Raw genomic sequence first — 14,566 nt, forward strand, 5'->3', positions numbered from 1 at the left:
GAACACTGATAACTCGAATCTCGATATCTGAACACTCCGGGGAAAATCGACAAGCCTGACACATTATTTCCTCACACCCATAACGAATTTTTGAGGTGGCTCGGGACCCTTCAGGCCCCATGGAGTCGGCGCCACTGCATAATATAACTTAATTAATTTCTTGAATTATTGGGGGGGCTCCGCCCCCCCAAACGAATTATTGAGGGGGCTCGAGCCCCCTCAGGCCCCATGGAGTCGGCGCCTATGAGTACAGCTGTTCTTGATTTATAAATGGTGTAATCAAACTGTTCATTGATTATGAGGCGGTACGAAGTTTGCAAGGTCAGCTAGTCAATAAATAAAAACTCACAACATAGTTTTTTATATCCATATCACACAGCCCATCTTCAACGATCAATTCGCACGCTTCGTTGACACACCAGTGAGCAGCAGCATGCAAGGGGGTCCAGCCATCAAAGTCTTGAGCATCTACATCACAGCCGGCTTGAATTAGGAGCCTTCAAAGAAATTTCAAGCATAACCTTAATAAAATATTTCCAAAAATCCATGTCACACCCAACATTTTCTCAGAATTCATACACTTTTCACGTTTCAAAATATACTGACTTTTCCTGATTCATTAATGGCAATTTTAAAATATTTTACTGACTTTTCACAGGTGCATTTAGAGATGTGCGAATAGTATCCGCGAATACTCGAATACCTCGAATAATAGAAAGTATTCGATATTCGAGATCTCGAATAGTTATGCCAAAGGTACCGTCTCGAATACCTCGAATACTTTGAATTTCGCGTCATACACTGTCGCTCGCACGTCGTTGGTAGTTGACTCGGAAAAATGAGAACTCTAGTCGTCTAGTGCATGCAGCGCCGTTTTAGGGAAGCTGACGAAATATATCAAATTCACGGGTTCGAGCGGTGAAAAGAGTTCGACGTGGGGAACCGAAATTGATCGGATGAAAAAAATCCGAAAATCCCAGGTGTCCCCTATCAGGAGAACCTCAGTTCCGTGGGATAGCAACATTGGCGCATTTCCCACGATCCGCTATCCCCATCCATTCAGCGTTCGCCCCACCCCCTCAGACGATTTCCTCTTCCCCGAAAACAAAAAAATGGTCCCGGCTCGTGCAGGGATCGTATTACGAAGGCCTCAGCTTTGAAAAAAATATCAAGTTACCGGAAAATAATAGAATCGTGTTTCACCCTTCCCTCTTTCTCCCCACTGACCATTTTCCAGCATCCATCTTTTGATAAAATGAGAGGAGGTGTTTGCCGTGTGTCCTGTGTGGCTAATAATGACAGGCACTTATTTTGAATCTTCCCCAGGAGATGAAACTACCATAGGGAGGAACTCAGTGCCGTGGGATAGTGACATTGGCGCATTTCCCACGATCTGCTATCCCCCTCCATTCAGCATTCGCCTCACCCACTCTTGACGATTTCCTCTTCTCCGAAATCAAACAAAAGATCCCAGCTCGCGCAGGGATTGTATTACAAAAACCTTAGCTTAAAAAAATATCAAGTTACGCGAGAAAAATAAAAACGTGTCTCGCACCCACCCCCTTTTCTCACCCACTGACCTTTTTCTACCTACCTGCTTCGAATTTCCCCCTTTCTCGAGGTCAACTGCTGCATGAGTCATCTACTAGCCCGAAAGGTGTCTAACAATGACTTTCGGCAATTGTTATTACACCTTTATTGGATTGAAATATTAGTAATGTGCGCGTAATTTAAAAAAGAATAAGACCAAACACGACATATTTCTGACTTTATTTAAGCATTTTGCGCAGGAAAATAAATACCGGGAAGAAGAAGAAATACGACGGAGGCGTAATGCTCAAATAGGGTGGTTTCCTATTATTTTTTATTGCCTAAATCGAAATATTAATACTCCTGAAGTACGTATTTAACGCTTTTAGAGTTTTATAAGACGATATCTATTTTTCGCGATTAAATTAAAAGTGAAAATTTTCAAGCGCGCGAATACGCGACGGGTAAGTATGAATGCCGGGAAAAACTCCGCGTGACGTCGTTCTGGTTCCCGCTCCCGCAAGTGAGGTGACCTTGGGGCGAGGCTCTGAGCGCTATTACGACGCAGGATGCTAGCCGGTAGCCGAGTACCATGCTAGCTGGTAGCGCTTGGCTTAAATAAGGATTATTAATACCTTATCAAACAGACTGTGTGATTATTAAGACATGTTTCCCTGAGCTCTGTGCCTCATGCATGCATTGGTAACCTCAGACAATGTAAAACTCCGATCCTCTCGTGTAGAAACTAGGTCCCTGTGATGTCACGTGGAGTGGCATCGCATAGGCGCCAATCTGGCCTTTTTCAAATGAGGTAAAATTGAACATTGCCATTAGTCTAAACCGGTATTTCTGGAACGAAATAATTTGTATATTATGAATACACTAATGGTGGGTAACGAATCACAATCAATACCTTTCGTTTTCTTTAATGAAGGAAACTACCCTATTGTTTACAAAAAATTAAAATATTCCCTTAATCAGCTAAATTCCTGTTTGAATCCTTTAAAGGCAATCACAATTACTCGCTAAAATCTTGGGTTTCCTACTGCATAGGCGACCTAGTCAAACATTTTCACATTCATCGTTTAGTATTCGAGGTATTCGAAATTCGAGGTATTCGAATATTCGAGCAATGATTTAATATTCGAATTCGATATTCGAATTCGAGAAATCTACTATTCGACCCATCCCTACTTTTCACGTTTCAAAATATACTGACTTTTCCTGATTCATTAATGGCAATTTTAAAATATTTTACTGACTTTTCACAGGTGCATTATAACCACTTCACGTCAAGTACCCCATCTCAGAAAATAAGGTGGGAATCTATAAGAAGTTAAATGATTCTAAGGCTGGTGATTCCCTAAACAAAATAAATCTGCCATTATAATAAATTTTACTGAAACAAACTGCAACAACAAGAACAGAAATGAATATGACACACGATCAAACAAACTACAATGAAATTAATGGATTATCACAAGCATTACAAAATCAGATATGTGCACTAAATTTAAAATTCATATGACCACATACATCATAGCATAAATAATATTTTCATAACATAATACAAATGTAAGTACTCATCTTTTATCAAATTAAAAGAACATAAGATAGGAAAAAAACAAAAATATAATTAGATTACTGGGATATCAACTAATTCTCAAAATTTTTAAATACAAGCTGCTTATTCTCATTTCTGCCAACTGCCTTTAATATCATACAATAACTAAAATTAATACTGATAAATTGTGTGTCTTTTTAGGTATGTCTAAGGCTATTTTCAAGAGAATTTGTATTTTGCCAGAAATTAATAGTGCTAAATTTTTTCCTACCAGCAGACTTGGAAGTAGGGAGAAGGGAGTTTGTAGTTTATTTATTTATTTGCTCCAGGACATGCAGTTACATGTATAGAACAAGTCAAAATAGAGGAAAATAAAATATACATAGGTCATAAATATATATACAAGTACCAGTCAAGTATTCCACTTCAACGAAATAAATTCATCCACAGAATAGAAGGAATTACTGAGGAGGTATTTATACAGTTGGGATTTGAACAGTGAAAAGGGTTTTGTTTCCCTTAATTTATGTGGGAGGCAGTTGAACAATTTCACCCCTACATAAAGGGGGTTTTTACTAAAGAGGGTGAGGCTATGAGTGACCACCCTAAAATCCCTGGACGCTCTGGTGTTATGATTATGTACATCAGCATTAATTTCAATTCCAAAGAAACTTTTATGGAGACGGACAAAAATACCGCGTTGTACCGAGGCTGTATTCAGAAAATATTATTGATGAAAGCATATAAAATTAAATTCAACGATAAAACTTGGAGGGTAATAGATTACTTATTAGAAACTAAACAACTTGAGCCAGCTCTTTCTCAAGCAAGACAACAAAAGTATACATGAAAAAAAAGAAAGCTGACTGTGGTAAAATTTTGAGGAATCAGAAAAGGAAAGACACGATTCAATGAGATTCATTCAATAAGTGAGCTGGAAGACAATTCTATATACTTAGGGCTGCATATGAATGGTAGTGCATCTACCAATTCCTGCATATAAAGGGAGGGAATCTTTTAAGGGAATGGTGTATTAGTAATAAGGCACACTATAGTGCACTGCATCATTGTGCACAGTGCATAATGTATTAGTAGTAAGAGCTATGGGAGAAGAAAAAACAGAGAGAGAAATTAAGTGCAGATTTCAATACTAGAGGAATGACAGTGAATCATGAGTCAACACTTCTGACAAATGACTTCTGCATTGCTCAATTCAGCTTTGGGATTTTTTAAAAGAAATTACAGTGGACTAGCCAGGAAGGAGCATTATTTTATGTTATCACTCGTAAGTGCACAAGCAAAAATTTCACCATGGAAAATTCATTCACCCTTCATCCCAAATCAAGGCAAATAATTATTCCTTTTCGGAATTCTTACTGGAGCAAATATAGTTGGCTTGCTCACAAAGTGCCCATTACTACCTGGTCCCCTTCCAGGATTTGACAAAAATTATTAAGAATGACCAAAATATCATAGGATGATCAAATTTCAGAAAAATCAATCATGTGACCATTTAAAGTAATTCATTACCAACACACAAGCAATAAACAAATCATTATCATTATTTACACACCTCATCACTTTAATATAACCTTTGGCGGCAGCTACATGCAGTGCTGTGGCTCCAGTTTTTGGATGTGGAACTTCGTGCCTGGCCTCCTCACCTCCACTATTCAGCCACTCCATTGCATCAAGCATCATTAACCTCTCCTCCTCATTTCTAGCTTCTTCACAGTCTATACCTGAAATAAGACCAACAGTCTGTTTAAAATTTATTGAAATACTAAAATCCACCAAGAAGCTAAGGCTATACGTACAACTATGAGCCAAATAATTTCCAATCGATTGTAGATTAAAATTAAACATGCATGCATATTTAATTCCAAAGGAAATCAAATTGAGCCTCATTTGAGATGCAATGCTTATCAATATCAGTATCAGCTAACACATACAATCAGGATGGGTAAAGAGTCACAACAAAAACCATTGGTAGAATAACATTAAATTATCCAGTTTAGAACCAGAGAATAACATACAACCAGAATAACAAAGAAGGCTGCTGATCTTTTAAGAAGCAATGGGAAGTGAAGCAAAATTTTGAATTACTTAAAAAAATCATTATTTCCTTTATGGAAGAAGAGATTACAGGGTGAGACCTTAACTTAATAAGAGAACTAAACCACATAAATGACAACATGACTTTCAACGCCTTACATCACAATCTCAAGTTGTAGTGTTGAGAGGATTTTTAATTTTGACACTTAATTTAATTAAATAATTCTAACACAAACCTTTAGCAAAAACCTGCTCATTCAGCATTTCCTCCATCTCATCCGACTCCGCAATATCCAGTGGAAGATGGCCATCATTATTGACTGAAGCAACATTGGCTCCATTTTCTATTAGGAACCTAACACAAACAGCAAAAAAATGGAAAATTAAAATCAAGAAGAAAGTGGAAAGAGAAATCCTAAGTACCAGTATGACCCCTGATGACAATTTAACAAAAAGGAAAAGGTTGATTTCAACATCACACAAAAGTCCTTTGCAATGGGAGAATAAGAAACAAATATCTGAAAATTTAATCAATTATCCATTCTACAGCTGTAAGAAAATAATATGCACCAAGACTTGGCCAATTTTAAGAGCAGGATCCATCCCATGCTCCTCCATACTGAACAATCAAATACAGCTGGGACCTTTGACTCAGTAGGCTGTTTTGTCACTTCAGATCATATTGTTCTCCCCTCCTAATTCCTACACCAGAAAATATTTGTAAAAAATCAATCTAATGGTGCTAAGTTATTTCCAGATCAGCAGAGGCTATTAACGGCTTCATTCTCCTTGAATGTGACTTAAATTATTACATGATGACTGAATACATGTCATTCTTCAAAGACAGCTACTATGATGGTTTTTTGGGAATTGATGACTTTCGTTCCTTTCAATTCCTTTCACAAAGGGCAGACTATTATAAGGTAATATTAACCAATTACCCTACTCGCCATTTTCAAAAGAAAAAGCCAAATATTTGCTGCGAAGCTCACCTGTACATCCATTCTTTGATCTATTCTAAGGTCAGTCTCCTTGAAGGTACCCTGGAAGAGCCGAGGTAACGTTTCTTCCCAAATTTCTTACATTGATGAGAGTTCATATATCTTTCTTGGCAGATGAATATCATATGGAATTGTAATGAACATATTGTGTATATCCATGTCACGAGTGGAGTGCCATCAGAACTTCCATTAACTGAAGGATGTTTACCTTCTTCTGGGAGTGAATGACAGTCAATGTTTTGACAACTGATTTACCATTCAGAAGACAATTCTCTCAATCATAATGGAAAAATCCAGAATTAAATTGCCATCTCAATAACAAAAGAGTGAAGAGCTTGGGAAGATAGATCAATGTGGCAAGAATTCCTAGGTAAAGCATTCCCACAAATCCCAGTTAGTTTGTTTTTCTTTTTGTAGACTTTAGCTTTGTCACCCCCAGATCCCTTGTAATATCCCTTGTGGGGTATTACTAACTAATGTGGTTTGAGAAATGATAATCTGATTTCTAGTTAATATATAAATGCTACTAATTATAAACAATATCAGCATCAAAATACAATGCTTTATAACACAAGCTTATGCTACCTCTCTGAAAGACAAATGGAAGAGGGAGTAATTAGACAATATATGCTGCTGCCCTCATGTATTATTACTAGCATTTACTTGTTTGATAGAAATAAGATTCTCTTTTCCAAATAACTTTGTAAGCCAAACTGTGCTAGAAGGAGGCTTTAAAACATCATTTCACCGAGACAATAAAAAAAATCAAGTATACTAAAATTCTAGAAAACTTCCAAGAAATTCCAGAAGCCAATCAAGATACTACAATAGTTGACATTTCTGGACTAAAGATCTTCCAATGAATGTCATTTCATGAACTTTTGCAAAACCTTTGTTTTCAACTAGTGAGCAAGGTTCAAACAGGGTTTTCCTCCATTTATTTAGGTAACAGTTTGTTTTTGTCATCAATTCTGGTCCCAACTGTTAGAACAGAGAACCAAGCCATCCCTAAGACCAGAATTTATCATTTAATAACAATTTTCTCATATTATGAGCCTAAACTTAATCATCTTACTTGGCTATACTGATAAATCCACAGGAAGCTGTTGCATGCAGCGGCGTCCAACCTTCATTGTCACCCCTGTTCACATCTGCACCATGCTCCACAAGGAACTCCACCATTTCCAGGTTGTCATCTATACATGCCTGAAATGGGGGAGAAACGAAGGGTAAATTTAAAGATTATAAAATTCTTAACAATGAAAGAGGAATACAACCCTATGAAAATGTCCCATTGAATTATTAAGAGCATGAACTCAAAGTTGGCACTAAGGGCGAATGGCTGACATTTCGACTTCTTTACGTAGACAACCGTAATTTTGCTCTTCTAGAGAAAATTATAGAGAAATTTTGAACAGCTATAAAAGTTTCAACCAGTACTGAATTTTTTGTGTGCATATACTTCATAGTTTAAGCTGCTATTTGTGCCGCAATGATATCCTACTAGCAAATGATAACCCAATTATTCACTAAATGTATAAAAAAAGCAAGCAGTACCATGTCAATTAAGTACTTCAAAAGAAACTTATTCAAATTTTGTTAATAAATATAATAATAAAAAGGTCTCAATTTTGTATATTTAACGTTTCCACTGAAAGGCATACCTTGTAAAAGGCTTCAGAACAAAATGGTTTCAGAGAGAATTTAGCTTTGTTTGTGCTGTCCCTAGGGTAACAATTTGATCAAATTTACGACATTGCTTTCCATTTTCACTCAACTACATATCTCCTAATGTTATGAGTGGGATTTTATTTCATCCAAATTTAACAATTTAGAAGCATTCTTATCGAATAGAGTACTATATGTACTATCCTCCTGACAGACCCAGACCTAGAACAGAAATCTTTAAGTAAAGTTTACAATTCCTGGCATCCAAAATATATTGTGCGTTGCCTAAATGTATAACTGATGCAAAGAATGATGAATATAGGTATTGTAAAAGTGTAAGAAATTGGCTTTTTACCTTTAATGATGTATAAAATTTCATTAGATAACGTATAGAATGAGTTACATTCTGGTCAATGTAAAAATGTCCTAGTTCAGTGCTTCCATATATTATATCCATATGAAAAGTCACATTTGTTAGTTCAACACGAGGATTTCTCTTGCAACTGCCAGCATTGATACACTTTTGTTGAAATATGTAGCAACACATACAAAAAACTCCAAATGTAAAACGAGTCGGTAACCCCAAAAGGAGTCTTAATTCCGAAAGGGTACCTTTAAAACGGAATTTCTGTTGCCCACCAAGTTACGAGGCTCGGAGCATTCGATGTCGCGATCGTGGAGTTCAGAGCAGATGGGGGTGGACGAAGTGAAGGCATAGCGATAGAGAGACGCGCGCTGTCTTCTCGTGGATATCGGCCAAAAGATTAGCGGCGCAGGGATACAACGCGCCCGACCCAGCTGAACACACGCACGCCGCCAAAAAGTCGACGATGCCTCGGGACGCGTTCCAGCGGCGAGCGGACCTATAACGACGTGATTTAATGCCAGGAGGACACGGACGAAAAGCGCCGGAATTCGTCGGGGAATTTGCAATAAGCGTCTTGACTAACCCCTCGTGTGAAAGATAATTACCAGCGCAGCATCGCGGTACATCCGCGGTACGCGCTTCTGAGTTCACTTTCCACGATCATACATAAACTTGTCACGGCGAGATTTGTAGCGATAGTAACTTCGCCCCAAATGTGCGCAAGCTTACAAAATCCACGAAAACATACGGGGTGAACTGTAGAGTAGATAGGAACGCTAAGTTAGCTGTGCTTGTCAAAATAGCCGGCGACAAATCCGAAGATATAGAATCGAGTCCGTTACTTACCACATTCTTCAATGACACACTTTAAATGATGTAGCACAGATAAACGAAAAACAACGCAATGGCGATAACAGAAGTTACATGATTGATTTAAAACGTGGTTAGGTCATAATAATAACCGAGATAAATTTTGCGATGCCTTATTTCCTCATAACCTGAGAGCTGTTTATGTTTAAGGTATGTTATGGCAGCAAATAATTTGTGCGTAGCTGAAAAGTTTAACACACATAGACAACCAAAGATTGGATGTTACAACTCAAATGACTTGAAACTCACAAAATTACGATAGACAAACAGAAAGAGATGAGGCCGATAAAGTTCACACAAATCCTTATAAATAGGGTAGAACAAAAAAAATGAAGGGGATGATTCGGGCCTTTGCCTCCAGCTAAGCTGCATACATAAATAGAATAATAATAAAACATTACAAGATCAAAAAAGGAAAATTAGTCACATCTTAATCAAAAGATGCATTCGCCCTCCTGCTAGACCCTTTTACCAACGTTTCCACACCGGGAGACCCTCAAAGAAAAAAAAAACAATACATATTCAATCAAATCGAAATATAACATTCGGAGAATGTTGACAAACATAATATCACCGAAGGAAAAAGAATATTACCGTAAAGGCGACTTGGAATGGAAACTATCATACACGTGTAGTCATACACATGAGTAAGTGTTACAAATATGTAAAAAAATAAGTGCAACGATGGAAAATAGTAATCGCAATAAATGAAAGTCTAGGAGAAATTTAAAATATCTGTCAACACAAACATCACACATCTAATACAACGAAAGTAGAAATAACAGGTCTATTACATATGGGTGCTCCTTATTTCGCATACATTTAACAATTTATGTCGCAATTTCGGAAAGAACTGATGTTAGGAAACATGACATTAGGTTGCCGCAAGAATGTCACGCACATAGATGAAAATGAGAGCGTAGATAACGGTTGCAAATGCCCGTGCTTGGAAGACAACAGCGCAATGCTACCGCCAGAATGGGTTCCTTGAACTTAGGCAAATTGCTCTACGCGCGCGCGCACCAGGTTACCCAGTTTCCAGGCGCCAGCTTAGCGCAAGGACAAGCTGAGGTCCAGCGAGGCCGAAGCTCCACTGCCGCAGCGCCATGAAACGGGTTGGTAGGAGGAGATCCGTTGAACTTAGCTCACAAGTATCCATGCAGAAAATGAAGTGTATCGCATTGTATACTTGACCAAATTGGCAAATTTGTAAAGATCGATATGAACGGACGAATGCCGCGACATTCATTTCTCTGGTTCCCATCGCATCATCCACTGCCTGTCTTCATTTTCCTCCTCTTCCTCTTTTTTTAGTTTCCGGCAGTATTCTGATATTTATTCGTCTCATAAGGTCGATTTTGGGCGGCTTTTGATGCGGTCGAAAAATAGTTTCCTTTACAAAACACAACCCTTTAGATCACTTTTCACTTGATCGAACCTCCACTTTATGAATCTGAAGTAATCTCGCAAAGGCGTCAACAGATTATCTTGCATTCATAGGTACCACCAAGTTAGATGGGTGTTCTGCAACTACCGCTTGTTTTATTCCTGTACTTCCCAATGTTTCACTTTAACTTGATAGTTTGCAAGCTGTGCTCACACCTCGATTCTCTAAAAATTTGTCCCATTATTTAGTTTTTTTCCTCTAACTTTACATCAATCTGCCGACTATTTTGGTAGAATTAAACACTTCCAAAGCAGAAAACACGAACGATGGTTGGATAAATTCGAGATAAGCTAAGGATTATAATTATACTTCATTACGAGGTCGCATCACTCCCGTAAGGCCAGTATGATTGCCTGGAAAAATCACATGTTTAAACTTACGCTATTCAGCTGAATAATAATAATCGGAGTATATTGAGTAAACCCTAGTCAATTTTACTTGTACATCAAATATGAACATTTCACTACAGGGCACGGGTGATGCTGATGATTATACTAAATTCATTTGAATAGAGAATGAATCATTTTAAGACAACCCCAACTCTCTCTATACACTCGAATAGCTGTAGACGATAATTAATTAACTGTTTCAAGAAATTCATTGAAAAATAGTTGGCAACGAAAGAGTGGACAAGCAACAAATTGAAATAGAAGCATAATGATGGTGATGCTAGAGCTAATGAATGTGATGCCCTAAAGAATTATCGTTACCCCAGGCATCACCGCACCTCAAATTTCAAAAGTCAAGGTCCCACATACACAATGACAGTTTAAAATAACCATCTCACACTATTACACCTCTTGACACTATTAATTTTTAAAATTTTACAACGCATAATCATAGCCAAGCAACATGGCTTGTTGGCCGCCTGAATTTGCTTTTTACATTTGAAAACTGAAAACCAAATGATCGAGATTTTACCTTCTTCCATCCCAAAATTCTCTTATTTTAAATCGAACAGAGGTTATCCGCTACATACTATACTCGCTGGCCAATACGTGAATGATCGATCTTGTGCTAGTAGCTCAAGTATTCTGTCATAAATAAATCAGCATTTTAACTTTCCAGGAGAAAACAGCTCAATTACGTTTCCAGCAAGAAATTAAAACTGAGTAAATAACGCACATACATTGCACTTACATCCAGCATTTTAACTTTCGAATCATCAACCAGCATTCCATAACAAGAGCCATTATTACCTTGAGAACTTTGCGTTACCCATACCGGAAGAAGAAAATACGACTTCAACGGTAAATGCTACAGGTGGAGGACGGCGGATTAATGGTACATATTTCACTGATAACTATGTGATGCCAAGAATTTTTGGCTTGTGACACGGCAATAAATTCAGTAATGAGCCGAAAAAATTAAGTAGCGATCTAAATAAAGCGTGAGATATACACCAAAGTGTTCAGAGTAGGGTACCACGAATATAATATATTCAGTGAGTACAAACTGGATGCCACCTGGATGACTGCCGAGGGTAACGAGAAAACCCACTTAGAAACATCACCGCATTCTTTATCGCAAATAACCACCGATTCTTGCTTATGCGCCACCACGCGGAGAGTTGCCGCGATTAAATCCCGGGTTCAACCCGAAGGAGCCCAGCCTCATCTCGGAATTCCCAAGGTGACTCCATCGACACGGGGATTTTATCGCAAATCCTAACGCCAACTAAGTTAATTTTAGAATGGAGCAGAAGATTGCACGGCCTCTATCAGATGTCAAGAATCCTCTTCCGCGCCGAGATGGCTAAAGGGGGTGAGAAGAAGTGACCGCTCGCCACCTTTCCCGCAGACCCACCGACGTTATCGCAACCCGACGATCACATTCTGGCGCGTTTCTCCGCGGAGGACGATTTTCAGAGAATGAAACTACTCAAGAGCGTGACAGTAGGCAGGGCGCTCTTCCAACGAAAAAAAATGCCGAAAACTTAGTCAATCTCAAATATATGGAATCGTTAAGATCAAAGAGAAAACAAAATCATGAAAGAACTTTGAATGCACATACTGTTAGACAAAATAAAAAACTCCCCAACGGAAATAGATTCGCGACTAAGGGTAAAACATAAATATAATACAAATCGCAAAAAAACGTTGAGAATGAAGTATTTTCAGTAAGAACGAAGAAACAAAATCATGAAAGAACTTGAATTTACTTGCCATTTTCTCGGCAAGCAATAATTTGAATTTTAAGAACTTCGATGAAAAGTATCATGTTGCTTGATTGGCATAATTATTTTTATCAAAAACTCATGGAAGACGAAAATATTCCGTGCATTGCCGTGATTTATACTTAAATTGACACTGAAGTGTGCCAGGAAGACCCTGACGATGAATTAGTTATTCATAAAACAATTTAGTCTTTCAAAACGATTTGAAAAAATATGCCTGAAGCGATCGACTAAGAATCTTCCATCGTCCAACTACAATGAATAAAAACGTGGATACTTAATTGGCACAAACGCCTTTTCCCTACGGAGACCAGAATTACAGTAACATACACCCAAATACTATTGGCCGACAACAAGATTCTTCCAGCTAAAACGAAGTCCATTGGAATCGCCAACAAGGACAAATAATCGAAAATGAAGCTGGAATAGAAAAAGCTAGATATCCGTCGTCCAAATATTAAAAGAAGCTTTTCGTAATTGACACGTAAATGCTTACCACATATTCAACTTTTCTCTCTTTCGTGAATAAATAAAGGAAAATAATTGCAAAAAAATCCTTAAACACCTTAAGCAGACGACATCACGACTAAATCGTCGGTCTACACAAAAAAACGTTAAGATGGCTGTAATGCTTAAAATAGTAATATCTCAACAAAAAATAACTGTGCCATCAAATCAAATATACATATTTCTCCCTCTCTCTCACTCCCTCAGCTCTACAACGGGAAGTAGGAAGCGAAATGCCACCAAAATTGCCATTATTATCGCCATTGGAACGAAACAAATACCAATAGAATAGGGGATATTAGCAGGAATTTACAGCAAATGTTTCGTGGCAAGGTTGGAGGGGGTTGGTTTGGAGACGAAAATCATAAAAAGAGAGAACGAAGAAGGGAAAGGAAAGTGGGGGTGGGGGGTGGGCAAGGAAAAGAAGAATGGGTTAGGAAGGAGGCCGCGAATTTAAGCGAGGAAAATAAAGCTTATTCTACATACCGCTACGACTGCGTTGAAATACGATGACAATATCAACTCTTGAAACGCACTCAACGACAATTTAGGCTGTAACGAGAGGCATTTTAAAAGCTACTAACTTTAAACTGCTATTCATTGCGAACTCTAAGCATTCAATATATTAGCGTCTTATCAAAAACTTCCACATTATGACATTTTAGGCTCTTTGAAAATTGAAAAAGATACATGAAACAACAACACAATATTATTATTTTTTACCGTATTTTTTCATTGCAATTTTACCGCGCCTTCATCTTTATGGAAAACCTAAAAGCAAGTGAACTAAATCCCCAGTAAGGGAACGATACAATAAAGTACTGGCTCAGTTAAGGAAATAATGACCTGAACCAGAAGATTTTCCTGGCTAAATAACTGGCTGGAAAAACGAAACCAAAATACATATCCATGGGAGCAGTGGAAATGTTGGCGATTACAGCAGTGGTCATGGAAACAGCAGATTATGCGAACACGGTCTAGATTTAGACTAAAGCAAAGTTTTTATTTAAAAATGGGTATGAGAACGTTCCATTCAGTTCTACCCGATATTCGAGGGATATGAGAATCGGAACAACTCCGGACTCAACTACAGGCGTGTGGATTTTACACGTTGAGAGTAGGAAAGGCTATTTCTTCACCCAAAAGACACCTCACAACTAGAGAATTTTCTTAAGAGGCACATAGATAAGCACACGAGATCCTTCGACCAGTAGTATAACGATCAATCAAATAGGCCAACACAATACATTATATTGATGACTTAATCTGACCATGTTACTGAGGAGAATTTGAATAAAATATTCTTGCATGTTCCCAAAATAATAAGCAACTTATTTCTATCACGTAGATAAAAATGACACGCATACGATACTAGTAGCGA

At 37.9% G+C, this 14,566-nt stretch overlaps 1 protein-coding gene across 7 annotated transcripts in view; it reads right to left on the reverse strand.

Annotated features, from left to right (window-relative positions):
• Positions 1-14,566, reverse strand: part of LOC124159306 (protein phosphatase 1 regulatory subunit 12C) — a 206,155-nt gene that overhangs the window by 145,680 nt on the left and 45,909 nt on the right. For all 7 annotated transcript variants that reach the window (XR_006864940.1, XR_006864944.1, XR_006864943.1 and 4 more), the window contains exons 2-5: positions 7,226-7,356; positions 5,386-5,504; positions 4,668-4,836; positions 350-497 (exon numbers count right to left, since the gene is read on the reverse strand). Coding sequence is in view for 1 of the 7 variants with exons in the window: in XM_046535037.1 (XP_046390993.1) it covers positions 350-497; positions 4,668-4,836; positions 5,386-5,504; positions 7,226-7,356 (567 nt within the window). In the remaining 6 variants the exon portion in view is untranslated. The remainder of the gene's footprint in view (positions 1-349; positions 498-4,667; positions 4,837-5,385; positions 5,505-7,225; positions 7,357-14,566) is intronic.

This window comes from Ischnura elegans, chromosome 5 (assembly GCF_921293095.1).
Source record: "Ischnura elegans chromosome 5, ioIscEleg1.1, whole genome shotgun sequence".
Taxonomy (NCBI): Eukaryota; Metazoa; Arthropoda; class Insecta; order Odonata; family Coenagrionidae; genus Ischnura; species Ischnura elegans.